The sequence below is a fragment of the Ambystoma mexicanum genome, chromosome 6q (genome assembly GCF_040938575.1).
Source record: "Ambystoma mexicanum isolate Mex_15411 chromosome 6q, UKY_AmexF1_1, whole genome shotgun sequence".
Classification (NCBI taxonomy): Eukaryota; Metazoa; Chordata; class Amphibia; order Caudata; family Ambystomatidae; genus Ambystoma; species Ambystoma mexicanum.
In genome coordinates this window covers 1,649,509,962-1,649,522,912 of record NC_090937.1, presented here as the reverse complement: position 1 = coordinate 1,649,522,912, position 12,951 = coordinate 1,649,509,962, and the positions used below count along the sequence as shown (strand labels likewise).

The following is a 12,951-nucleotide window of genomic DNA, read 5'->3' as shown; positions in this document are numbered from 1 at the left end:
TGAGCAACCTTGGCTATCCGCGCTGATTGTTGCAAATTCTCATCAAATTACATTACAATTGGGCGTGTGTTTCGATTGGACAGTGCAGAAATGGTTACCTCCCCAGTGCAGATCAACGGGGGAGTCAAGCAAGGATGTGTCTTGGCACCCCTGTTATTTAATCAGTATCTGGCTGATTTACCTCAGCGTTTACTACAAAAAGTGAGTTGTCCACCAAAGCTTGGGCCCCATGGGTGCTATCTTGTACGCTGACGGCCTGGTTATGTTTGATCACACATATACTGGAATGGGGAATATGTTGAAGAGCTGACTAGGTGTGCCGATGAGCAGAGGTGCTGATGTGATTAACACAAGAAATCTGAATAACACAAGGTTTAGTAAGATCGTTGTTTTGTTTCCCTTTGTTTCCTCCCTCCTTGTCATGCCTAGAAACACTTGTGTACAGGTGCGTTATAAATATCATATAATAATATAATGTTAATCCCTGGGAAGCAGGTCAATAGAGTAAGAATGACCACTCACATGGGTACGATTGACTGTGTCACCAGTTACCCTTATCTGGGACTTGAATTATGCACCACTTCCAATTATAAGCGCATAGTTGAGGTTAAGATCAGAAAGGCCAAATTACTCCCCTTACAGTTATGGATATTTGCAATACAATATGCTGAGTTTTCTTATGTGGGTGTAGTTGCTTTATCTTAACAATCTCTTTGCCCGGCCTTAGCATATGCCTAGAAGCATTAGCCATGCACAATCTCAGATGGCTGAATACGATGGAGGGATATTTCTGGCGAATGGTGTTAGGAATGGTACCAGCCTGCCCCGTAGAATATATTCGAATAGAGTTAGGGCTGACTTCCCTTCAGGGAATGGCCCTACATGTAAGAGGATTGTTTTTATATAAAATCTAATACAAATCCAGTATGCTGTTTATTGGCAAAACTCGGTTTAAATGAAAACTAGGAAACTAAATGGAGGGACAGTAATTATGGCACCCATGATTTGAACCGGAAAAGTCATATAACGTATTGAAGGCAGCTTTTGAAAAACGATTCAACAGGTGGGATTGATATAATTACTACAATAATCTGTCCAAACTAAAGAGTTATAAGGCCGTAGCACTGTTATAGGAAAATCCAACCCTACTTACTGTTATGCCCTGAACCGGCAGTCAGACAGTTGATACTTTTGCTTCTTACAAATCAATTTCCTCTATTATCCATCCAAGGTGCTCAGTTACATGTGGGTCACGATGCAAGTTATTGTCGCAATTGTAAAATTTGCCAGCAAACTGAGACAGTGCTACCTGTTTTTACGGAATTCATAGCGCTGGAGCCATTATATGTGTAATCTGGGCGGCTTAATACACAACTATGGTATAAAAAGAAACAAGCACATCTCTCACACAAGGAGGGAGACACATTCGCTCCCAATCAAAGCTAGAATTCTATTTAAGACTCACAATTGTATTTCCAATGTAGCCCCATTCTATCTAAACAACACTGTCTCTCTAAAAAAGTCTACGAGAACACTCAGATCTGGATCCAGCACCCATTTCTAGGTCCCTAGGTCTAAGAACACCAGAGCAGGGGCTGTTAGCTTCCCAGTTGTCGCTCCTAAATATGGTACTTCATTCCAACATTTATCAGAAATTAGCATTCCCATCAACAGTTCAAGAGCCTGGTCAAAACTTGGCTCTTTAACAAATTCTAACCGGGTGACCACCTCTGACCTCTTAGCTCCCCTCCACCCTAGCTCCACTCCCCTCTGCACTAGCCTCCCTGACCGCTGGAGCTACATTCCTAAGCCATACCTGTTCTGAGACCTCCAGCATTCTACTGTAATCATGTAATGCTTGCAATCCCTCGTGTAACCAGTTAAGCCTGCTTCATGTAACCTACGCCGTGATACCTAAAGGTCTGGGTGTGTAACAAAGGCAATAAATAAAATAAAAAGAAATAAATGAGGCAATTTAAAACAGATGGTTTTTGGGACACCATGCTCAAGGGCCTCATTACGAGTGTGGCGGTCCGGTAACAACGTTGTTACCGGACCGGCATACTCTGAGTCTGCATGTCAGGCCTGGCGGGCGGGACGGTACCCGCCTGCAGACTTTCCGGGAAGCACCTGCACCGTTACTAATGGTACTGGTGCTTCCCTCATCCCCATTCCCATTGAGTCCTATAGGACTCAAGTGGAAATGGGGATTACCATTTTTCCAGCGCCTGACTTCCAGGAACGCCGGGGCCATAATACCCATGTGTTTCCGTGGAGCCAGGTGCCCGAAAAATGCACGAGTCCGGCGGCAGCCTGCCGGTTTTACCGGCACTGCTATTGCCGGACTCGTAATGAGGCACTCTACCTCCTCCCAGACAGTCTTGTATTGTGTTTGGCTGTAAATTAAAAAACATATAGACAAACAAATGTCCACATGAGAAAATCTCATCTTCATATTTTTGGTCCTTTGGGGTGATCAATCACTTGAATATTTTTAGGCTGTGTTTAAGGAAGTTTATTAACAATGTATTTACTAGTATGAATTTTTTTAGAAATAAAGACTGGTTTAAGCAGTAAATAGATATGTAATTGTTGATGTTTTTAGTCTCTGATATTTACTCTTGATATGTTAAGATTTTGTGTAAAGTTTGATTTTGGACTATAACACAATAATGAATATTATTATTCTATGTATGCATATAGGGTAAATGTACTGACTTGCTCAAAACTACATATGTAAGCGTGTTTGAATGCATGTATTGTATGATTAAGCTATCAAGCTGCTTACAGCTTTGCTATATTAACTGGTTACAGTAGTGAACGTATGTTAAAACAGAAACACACTTCTCATTATGTGTTTGTGACACTGCTATTAAATTCCTCTTGCTATGCAACAGCTTTTCAATATAATGCAAATATAGGCCTTTAGGAGATAATTTAAGCATTAAAGTGCTTTGAAAATACTTGTTATGATGTCAGCACTACTCGTGCTACTCTACGTTTTACAGTCTAGACTGCCCTTTAAGCATGGATCACAATACTTGCTCATTCCCTTCAAGTCACTACATTCTCCCAGCCTTTTAAAGCCAACGCTAGTTCTACTATTATGAAGGGATATTCTGAAATGTTATGGTGTTTTACCTGTTGCTCTTACCCCCCGCCGGGCAGAACAGAGTGAACTAGCATAACACCAGTGCCGTGGATGCCTCTGATCTTAAGCAGGGCAGCATTGCCACAGCACCTGGGACTAACTCTTTTCTGTAGTATGCTATTGGTTTATGGTGTATGCTGTGTCAAAACAACTAAAGCAACACCATGCTGCCCATGACACTATAGTGTGAAACCTTTCTTTTAATCAGTAACCAATTCCACATAAAGTTTGCAATAGCAGTGTGCGTGGTGACAATGTGCTCCTGAAAAACCTATTTTGGTGTTTCCATTAGACTTTCAGTGGGTGACTGTCAGTGGGTCACACTTATCTTGGTGTCTTCTGTGGAGGATGACCGCCATTGAAAACTCGCTCATATAAGATTCAAATCAAACTTAATACATGAACATATTTCTTCTCATTGGCAAAAGAAAAGGCGATGGCTAGAGTGTTTGTATTCCTCTTAAACTCCGGCACAGCTTTGGGCAACCATTCAAACCATTGTTTTTTAATCTGCCAAACCATTACAAAGGGGAAAGACAATATGCAAATCCAGTTTGGTCCCACCATCTCACTGCGTCATAGGGAATCAAGATGCACCTCACTGATGAGGCCCAACAAGGCCGAAGCATCGGTGGGGATGCTTGTGTTTCCATGCAGAGAGGACCTAGCCAAGCAGTACAGGCTGGGCTGCTGCCGCTGGTGACAGTACTGACTGATTTGCAAATGACTGCACCCGTTTTGCAATGGCGCAGATGGGCCTCAAAAACATTGGTGTAGAAGGTTCCCCAGAACCGTGCTAGTGTATTAGATTTATTCAAAACATTCCACCCATCATCTTTTTGGTAATATTTCTTCTCATAAAATCTCTTGCTCTCTTTCTACCTTTTAGGTACTTTCTCTCCTTGACGGCTTCTTGTAATGCTTAACCGCAAAGTCTCTGGTTGTCTTCTGTTCTCTTTTTAATGTTCCTAAACACTGGCTGTTAATATCTTTACTAGTTCATCTTTGCTTTGCCTTCCCAGATTCTCCATCATAGAATGGCAGACCTAGTCTCTCCATCAGACACTGACTCTTGCTCTGTTAGTAATTCTTGCAAAACTTTTGGGAATGAAAGGATTACAGCTAAAGGAAAACAATTTATTAAGGTTCTATTGCTGCTTCTCAGTGCCATGCCCTTTTCCCTGTGTCATGTTAGAAATGTAACTCAATAAATGCTTCATTGCTTGGTTGCTCACTTGCCGCGTACCACTTTCACTCCTTGGGGAAAGTCTAATTTTCTAGCCCCAGCATGCCCCTGTGTTAGACTTCTTTCCACTGTTTCAGCACTTCCGACTTGTTTCCCTCCCCGTGCATCGTTAGCCATTTTAGTTAATCGGGATGTCTGCACTACATCTCTGATAATGCGCTTCCTCCCGTGCTCTCCATCCCTGCTCCATGGCCCACTGTCACCTCCTCTGCTAAAGGCTCTGTGTCTGACACGTGTGTTTCTCTGTCTCCACTCATTCCTCTTGACCTATGGCGTGCCTTCTAACCGGTGGGCGGAATTTGTTGATTACTCCCCCTAGAATGTGTTGCTTTCTTCTCACAAAGTCAGAGTGTGGGAGATTCCAGGAAGTAGGGTTGCTTTGCAGGTATGGAGATATCAAAAAGGCCATTCTCCACATTTTCATCAGCTAACTGTCATCAAGCTTTACTTTATTCTGTGTGCCTGGCCTGCCATCCTTTCCGTGCATCGTAGAGCCAGTCATCTGACCACAACCAGCAATGACCGACAGACAGGTTAGCCATTTCTCAGACTACAGAGACCCCACTTCACCACACTGTGCTAATCCTGGCTGTGGGTCACACATGTTTTAATTTCTGTGTTAATGCTTTTCATGAGATTGAGGCCAAGTTAGGCTACTCATTTAACTCAGTGTCCTCTATACATTTCAATAGTATTGCAGGATGTTATCAAACCCGTTTTCTATAGTGATAAGATGCCTTTTTGCTCTTCACATATGCTATTTCAAACGAGAATTATATATTTGTCACTTATGGAAGACTAATCCTGTTTTTCTTGTTTCTTCAAACAGGGCAAATAACAGCAATCATGGACGACAGTGAAATGTTTTTAAAAGATTTTGTATGAGAAACATTTCCACGGATCGCTGAGCCTTGGGAAAGTTGTCTTGTTCATGACATGGTCACTCCCAAATTATAGCTGCTTACCATGGGGCAGATATTTCACAGACTCTGCAGATATTTCACTAAAAAAGACTACAGTTTTTAACGATTTTCAACGATCTGGTTCCTATACCCAGTTAATACCAATCAATAGGGAGGTCATCTGTCTACAAACCATATGATTACCACTAGAGGGTGTTTTGAGTCATCACGTTATGTATGCAGATAAGGCCACACAAATATGCTCAATGTAGCATTCATTGATGTAGAGATAAGTAACTTGATATGGGAATGTCCACACAAGAGATATAACATGAGAGAGCCTATATAAATGGACCAAATTGGATACAGCCTCCTCTGTAAAAGTGAACACAAGACTTTTAAGAATACACTGAGAGGCTAACAAGAAGCACCTTGTAAATGCACTGACAACCCAAACATTCAATACAAATGGCCATCTAATGACAGTTCCTATGAGCCACAAAGGAATACAACCATACAAGTGCACTGAGATTGAGTATTCCGGAACATACAGTCATCTAATGGTGGACCACTGATTTTATTTTGGAGGGAAGAAAGAAAATGAAAACTCTCTTTACAAAAATGTTGTCTAAGGCAACACACTGGTGCGCTACATGTGGAAGGTGCTTAACACTATGTTTTGACTTGATGCTTCAGAATCAATAGCACCCCTGCTTAAGCTTTCTTCTATTTTCATTGACTCAATGCTTCAGAATCAATAGCACCCCTGCTGAAGCTTTCTTCTATTTTCATTGACTCAATGCTTCAGAATCATTAGCACCCCTGTTGAAGCTTTCTTCTATTTTCAGATTACCTGCTGTGGCTGAGAATTCAGGTTTACTCGTGACATTCATGCAAAATGCACCTGACATCTTGAGACCATCCAAGACATTCAGATTGTTATATGAATATACCAAATTTGATCAGGAGCATCTTACAAAGAAATTACTATTTAAAAATAACATCTTAACAATGGAGGTACTTTTTGAATTTTCTGAATGTGAAACAACTTTCAAGGAAACAGTACATATATGTCAACATCAGAGATGTCACACTGAAGAAACAGAACATAAAGGGTGTGAATGTGACAAGGCTTTGAAAGAAACAGGTAATCTATTGCTACTTCAGAGAACTATCAATGGTGTAAAGCCATATACATGCTCTGAATGTAATAAGTCTTTTAAGCAGAAGGGTAATCTATTGGCACACCAGAGAACTCACACTGGAGAGAAACCATATGCATGTTCTGAATGTGATAAGTCTTTTAGGCAGAAGGGTAATCTATTGGTTCATCACAGAAATCACACTGGGGAGAAACCATATACATGTTCTGAATGTAATAAGTCTTTTAAGCAGAAGAGTACTCTATTGGAACACCAGAGAACTCACACTGGGGAGAAACCATATGCATGTTCTGAATGTAATAAGTCTTTTAAGCAGAAGAGTACTCTATTGGCACACCGGAGAACTCACACTGGGGAGAAACCATATACTTGTTCTGAATGTGATAAGTCTTTCAAGCAGACGAGTGCCCTTGTGAGACATCAGAAAATCCACACTGGGGTGAAACCCTATGCATGTTCTGAATGTGATAAGTGTTTCAAGCAGAAGTATGATCTAGTGGCACACCAGAGAACTCACACTGGGGAGAAACCATATGCTTGTTCTGAATGTAATAAGTCTTTCAAGTACAAGGTTGAACTTGTGGTACATCAGAGAAATCACACTGGGGTAAAACCATATGCATGTTCTGAATGTAATAAGTCTTTTAAGCAGAAGAGTACTCTATTGGCACACCGGAGAACTCACACTGGGGAGAAACCATATACTTGTTCTGAATGTGATAAGTCTTTCAAGCAGACGAGTGCCCTTGTGAGACATCAGAAAATCCACACTGGGGTGAAACCCTATGCATGTTCTGAATGTGATAAGTGTTTCAAGCAGAAGTATGATCTAGTGGCACACCAGAGAACTCACACTGGGGAGAAACCATATGCTTGTTCTGAATGTAATAAGTCTTTCAAGTACAAGGTTGAACTTGTGATACATCAGAGAACTCACACTGGGGTAAAACCATATACGTGTTCTGAATGTAATAAGTCTTTTAAGCAGAAGAGTACTCTATTGGCACACCGGAGAACTCACACTGGGGAGAAACCATATGCATGTTCTGAATGTAATAAGTTTTTTGCGCAGAAGGGTACTCTATTGGAACACCAGAGAACTCACACTGGGGAGAAACCATATACTTGTTCTGAATGTGATAAGTCTTTCAAGCAGACGAGTGCCCTTGTGAGACATCAGAAAATCCACACTGGGGTGAAACCCTATGCATGTTCTGAATGTGATAAGTGTTTCAAGCAGAAGTATGATCTAGTGGCACACCAGAGAACTCACACTGGGGAGAAACCATATGCTTGTTCTGAATGTAATAAGTCTTTCAAGTACAAGGTTGAACTTGTGGTACATCAGAGAAATCACACTGGGGTAAAACCATATACATGTTCTGAATGTAATAAGTCTTTTAAGCAGAAGAGTACTCTATTGGAACACCAGAGAACTCACACTGGGGAGAAACCATATACTTGTTCTGAATGTTGTAAGTCTTTCACGCAGAAGAGTGCCCTTGTAAGACATCAGAAAATCCACACTGAGGAGAAAACTTGGGAGAAACCACATACATGTTCTGAATGTGATAAGTGTTTCAAGCAGAAGTGTGATCTAGTGGCACACCAGAGAACTCACACTGGGGAGAAACCATATACATGTTCTGAATGTGGTAAGTCTTTCAAGCAGAAGAGTGCCCTTGTGAGACATCAGAAAATTCACAGCGGGGTAAAACCATATACATGCTTGGAATGTGGTAAGACTTTCAAGCAGAAGAGTGCCCTTGTGATACATCAGAGAAATTACACTGGGGGGAAACCATATATACATGTTCTGAATGTGGTAAATCTTTCAAGCAGAAGAGAGCCCTTGTGAGACATCAGTAAATTCACACTGGGGGGAAACCATATACATGTTCTGAATGTGATAAGTCTTTCAAGCAGAAGAGTGCCCTTGTGATGCATCAGAGAAATTACACTGGGGTGTCATCACACATTTGCGTGTCAACTGCATGTGGATGGCATTTCAGGTTAAACCTAGAGAAAATGTCATCACTGTCCTGAGAACGATGATCCCTGTGGAACTTCACTCAATACTGGGAGAGCTTCCGAGTAATAAACCTTCCTACTTGAGTCTGATTTTTTTTAAAAGGAAGATAACATTTCAAGGCAGCCTTGACACCTGGGCTACTTCAAGAAGTCTCATCAATAATAGATAAAAGTCGACCATGTAAAGGATGCTGACAAACCCAACATGATCAACATACTCAGAGCCCCTCATCAGCTGCCCTCAGGATGTCATCCCAAACTGCCAATAGTGTTGTTTCAGTCCTGTGACCCGTTTAATAAGTTGTTTAAGCAGAAGAGTACCTTTGTGATACATCAGAGAAATCACACTGGGATGAACCCCTATACATGTTCTGAATGTGGTAATTCTTTCAAGCAAAAGTCTGAACTTGTGATACATCAGAGAAATCACACTGGGGTAATATACATGTTATGAATGTAATAAGTCTCTCAAGCAGAAATGTTAGCTATTGTCACACCAGAGAACTCACACTGGGGAGATACCATATGCATGTTCTGATTGTAATAAGGCTTTCAAGCAACAGCATGCCATAGAACTACATTAGATGAATCACCATGGGGCAAAATCATATACATGTTCTCAATTTGATGAGACTTTCATTTACAAACTTAGTCCATTAAAAAATCACCCCCCAAAAAAAGACAAACAAATTCCACAGGGCGAGGCCATATACATGTTCTAAATGTCAGACCTTTCAAGCAAATCTGTGGCTTATGGCCATATGGGGGGATTCATAGTAGGTGTTGATACTGATGACTCTGACACCCAAAACATCAACAACTTACAAGGTCTCCTGCACGGGGCCCTGCTGTTTTTGGAGAGTAGAGTTACTAAACCTTATCATCAGACAGGCACTATGCAAAGTGTGATTTATGTATGGAAAAAAGGAACGTGTCATTATTTGGTTTGTCCTGTTGTAAGGTCTTTCTGTGGTACAGATGTTACAAGTTCAATAATTCATTGAACTATATATTTGTGTTATTGCTATCTCACAAATGAAATGCTTTCTCAATTTTTTATTAAACTGAGCATATCTCACTGTTTTTTTTTGATGGATTGATATTTTATTTCTATCGCGCTCATACACAAGTGTTTCAGAGCGCGACAAGGCAAGGGAGGGGAACAGGGGAGAACAAAACAGCGATCTTACTAGGCCCAGTGACATTGAGAACGAGCACGTGCATGGGAGAGCGGGGAGGGGAAAAGTGCATGGAAGGGGGAGAGGTGGAAAGTGCGAAACAGAGGAGAAACAGATAAATAACAATAAATAAATAATAAAGGCAACAGTGGTAATGCAGCCAGCAATTTGCAAGTGCTAGGTTTAAGGCAGCAGACAGGGTAGGTCCGATAAGTGCAGGAAGAAAAAGGGGGGGCTGTATGGGTACAGATAAAGACCCCAGTGCAAGGGGTGGCCCGGAGGCAGTGCGGGAGGGTGACAGGATGAGCAGGTACCTGGGCCCAAAAGACAGAGGGTGGCCAGGTGCACGGTGCCAAGAGAAAACAGATCAGCAGGGGAGAGGGGGAGCGAAGGCAGAAGAAAAGAGGAAGGTCTTGAGGTGCTTCCAGAACCGGAGATGGTTCTCAAGTTTTAGAGTGGCAGGGAGGATGTTCCAGAGGGAGGCCCCAGCCGAAGACAGAGATCTACCCCCAGCTCGTTTCTTAGAAAAACGACTGACCCTGAAGGAGTTGGAGGTAGAGGTGCGAAGAGCTCGAGAGGGGAGGTATTTGCGGAGGGATAGCTGAAGGTATTTTGGACCCAGGCCCCAGAAAGACTTGTGGACAATGCAGAGGGTTTTGAATTTAATCCTTGCATCCACTGGGAGCCAGTGAAGACATTTCAGAGCTGGAGAGATACGATCCCAGGGCTTGAGCCCAAGGACAAGTCTTGCAGTCCTGTTCTGGATTAGTTGCAGAGAGTAGAGGCAGGTAGATTTAGAAAGAGGCTGTTACAATAGTCCAAGCTAGAGAGAACCAGAGCTTGAGATACCATGAGCTTCTGGGGGAAGGAGAGGGAGAGGAAAGGCAGAGTACCTCTGAGGAGGTGCAGTCGGAAATTTGACTTTTTAGAGACCTCAGAGATGTGGGCGGAGAAGGAAAGGGAGGAGTCAAAGATGACCCCAAGGTTCTTAGCCTCGCAGGTGTGGGTAGGAGGAGGGCCAAGGGAGACCGGCCAGAGAGTGAGGGGAAACAATGGTGAAGGTGTGCCGATGAGGAGGATCTCCGTCTTGCTGGCATTCAGACAAAGATCATTGGCTGCGCACCAATCTTGAATGGCAGTTAGGCAATCAGAGATGAGAGAGGGGGAGGAGGTGGAAGAGGGCAGCCTGAAAATGAGTGTCGTCAGCGTAGCACTGGAAATTTGAGCAGAAAATGGCAATGCAGTGTGCAAGAGTTGCCAGGTATTGGTTGAAAAGTCAGGGCAAGAGGTTAGACCCCTGGGGAACACCACAGGTAGAGAGGAAGCTAAATGAAAGGAGAAAGTAAGAACAAACTCTCAGTTATTAAAAACAATTGAAGATTGGTGAATGAGTAAAACAGAACAAAGCCTATGGGCCTCATTACACGGATGGCGGAAAACCATGGCGCTATTAGCGCCATGGTTCATGCCGGTAAAATACCGGCACCGCCTTGGCGGAAAGGGGAATTACCGCCCCATTCCAAGCTTGGCGGGGCGGTAATTCCCCCTTCCACCATTGCCCTTCCCCATTCCCATTTTTGCCCCATAGGGCATAATGGGAATGGTGAAGGCGCTAATTACGGTACCGCAAATTGCGGTACCGTAATTAGCTCCCTGGGTCCCTTTGCGGGTTGGTTTTTAACGCCTGCAAAAAGCAGGCGTCAAATTCCCCAACCCGCAAAGGGACCTCGTAGTAAGGCGGTAAGGATTTACCGGTACCGGTAAACCCTTAACGCCATCCGTGTAATGAGGCCCTATATGTGTATTTGTTTCGCACTTCAGATGTTTCCTCTGTGAAAAATATATTGTGCAAAATACTATTTGCTTTTACATCATCTTACGAATTAAAAATTCATTAAAATTGCCTTTTTATATTGTGCTTCATGCCGGATTTCAGTCTCTAAGCATGGTACCGGGTATGAAACCTATACTGCTCTATGTTGTCTTGCTTCCAAGACCAGCGCCTTGCCTCTGAGGTATACTCCCGGTTATTCTAGTTATTTTCTCTGACATACTTGTGACATCCTTTGAAATCCAAGGGGCTGTTTCCTTATGGAGATTTATCCTGATTAATTCTATGATCCTCCTTCTGCAATAAATTACAGTCATCATTCATGCAATATCAGGAAGAGGGGGTAAAGGAGGAAGGCTGGCAGAGAGAAAGAATGGGGCAGTGAGAGAAACGAAATAGTGTTGGTGGAGGAGGGAAGATGTAAGGACAGAGGAAGCATGTGAGAAGATCACAGGGCTGAAGAGGGAGAGAGGGAGCAGGAGGTGGGGGAGGGAGAGAGGGAGCATAAAATGGGAAAGGGAGCGGAACAGAAGAGAAGCGCAGTGGAAGGAGACAGTGAGAACAGGAGGTGGGGGATGGAGAGATAGGGATAGAGGGGAGTGAGGAGACTGGATAGAATAAGAGGCCAGAAGATGGGACTTGGGAGGAAAATGACGAATAGAGTATTGAGGTGCAATATCTGGGAGAGGAATGAGATAGTGTATCTGGAAAACCAGGCACCATTTTGCACATCGCTTCCATCAACATTCATTGGGAAGTCCAGGAGGGAGTCAGATAGATAAGACGTCATCCTTCAGCTTAAGGATTGGAGAGCTTAAATTGTAGGAGTTACCAATCTCTAATGCTTCTAAGTCACCCTGGATGATAGGGAATACTGTGCCAGGTTAGAGGGAGCTAGAGGGACTGGAAGGGAAACAAGTTAGTCAGATCTGTCTAAATTGATAAAAACAATTTTACCATCTTTTCGATTCTTGAGATTCTAGAAGCCATCTGTGACACAATGTAAGTGCCTCTTTGAGTGCCAAGTGATGGGTATAAGCCAGAAGGCATAGGGACAGAAGATCACACTTTCCACGCCTCTTGTGCAGACGCCCATATTAACACGCAATAGAATGCTGTCGATAGAACAGCAACTTTAGCATGTGATGGAGAACATCACCTTAGTGTCTGAAGGTAAATGGATTAGTTCTGCATGCTGCATTATTGGGGCCCTCAGGTCTGCCATTATTTGCTTCCGGTGTACCCCATAATAATGACAGAGGCCTGGATCTGCTGTGGTTTAAAAAAGATGGATACAGTATAGCTCCCAGTTATCCACTGACATTGTTCTTCTTCACACCTCAGGGTAGACGCACTGTTGAGAGACGTCACATTGAGGACTCCTCATCCACAGAGTCAGTGCCCATCCCACGCTCTCCTTTGCCTAAACAAAGAAGGCACAAATAAATC

At 42.9% G+C, this 12,951-nt stretch overlaps 1 protein-coding gene across 1 annotated transcript in view; it reads left to right on the top strand.

Annotated features, from left to right (window-relative positions):
• Positions 1–9,571, top strand: part of LOC138516972 (zinc finger protein 268-like) — a 68,864-nt gene extending 59,293 nt beyond the window's left edge. Inside the window, exon 2 of the mRNA XM_069632457.1 lies at positions 5,227–9,571. Coding sequence (XP_069488558.1) covers positions 6,191–8,320 — 2,130 coding nt within the window. The 5' untranslated portion in view covers positions 5,227–6,190 and the 3' untranslated portion in view covers positions 8,321–9,571. The remainder of the gene's footprint in view (positions 1–5,226) is intronic.
• The last annotated feature ends 3,380 nt before the right edge of the window (positions 9,572–12,951 follow it).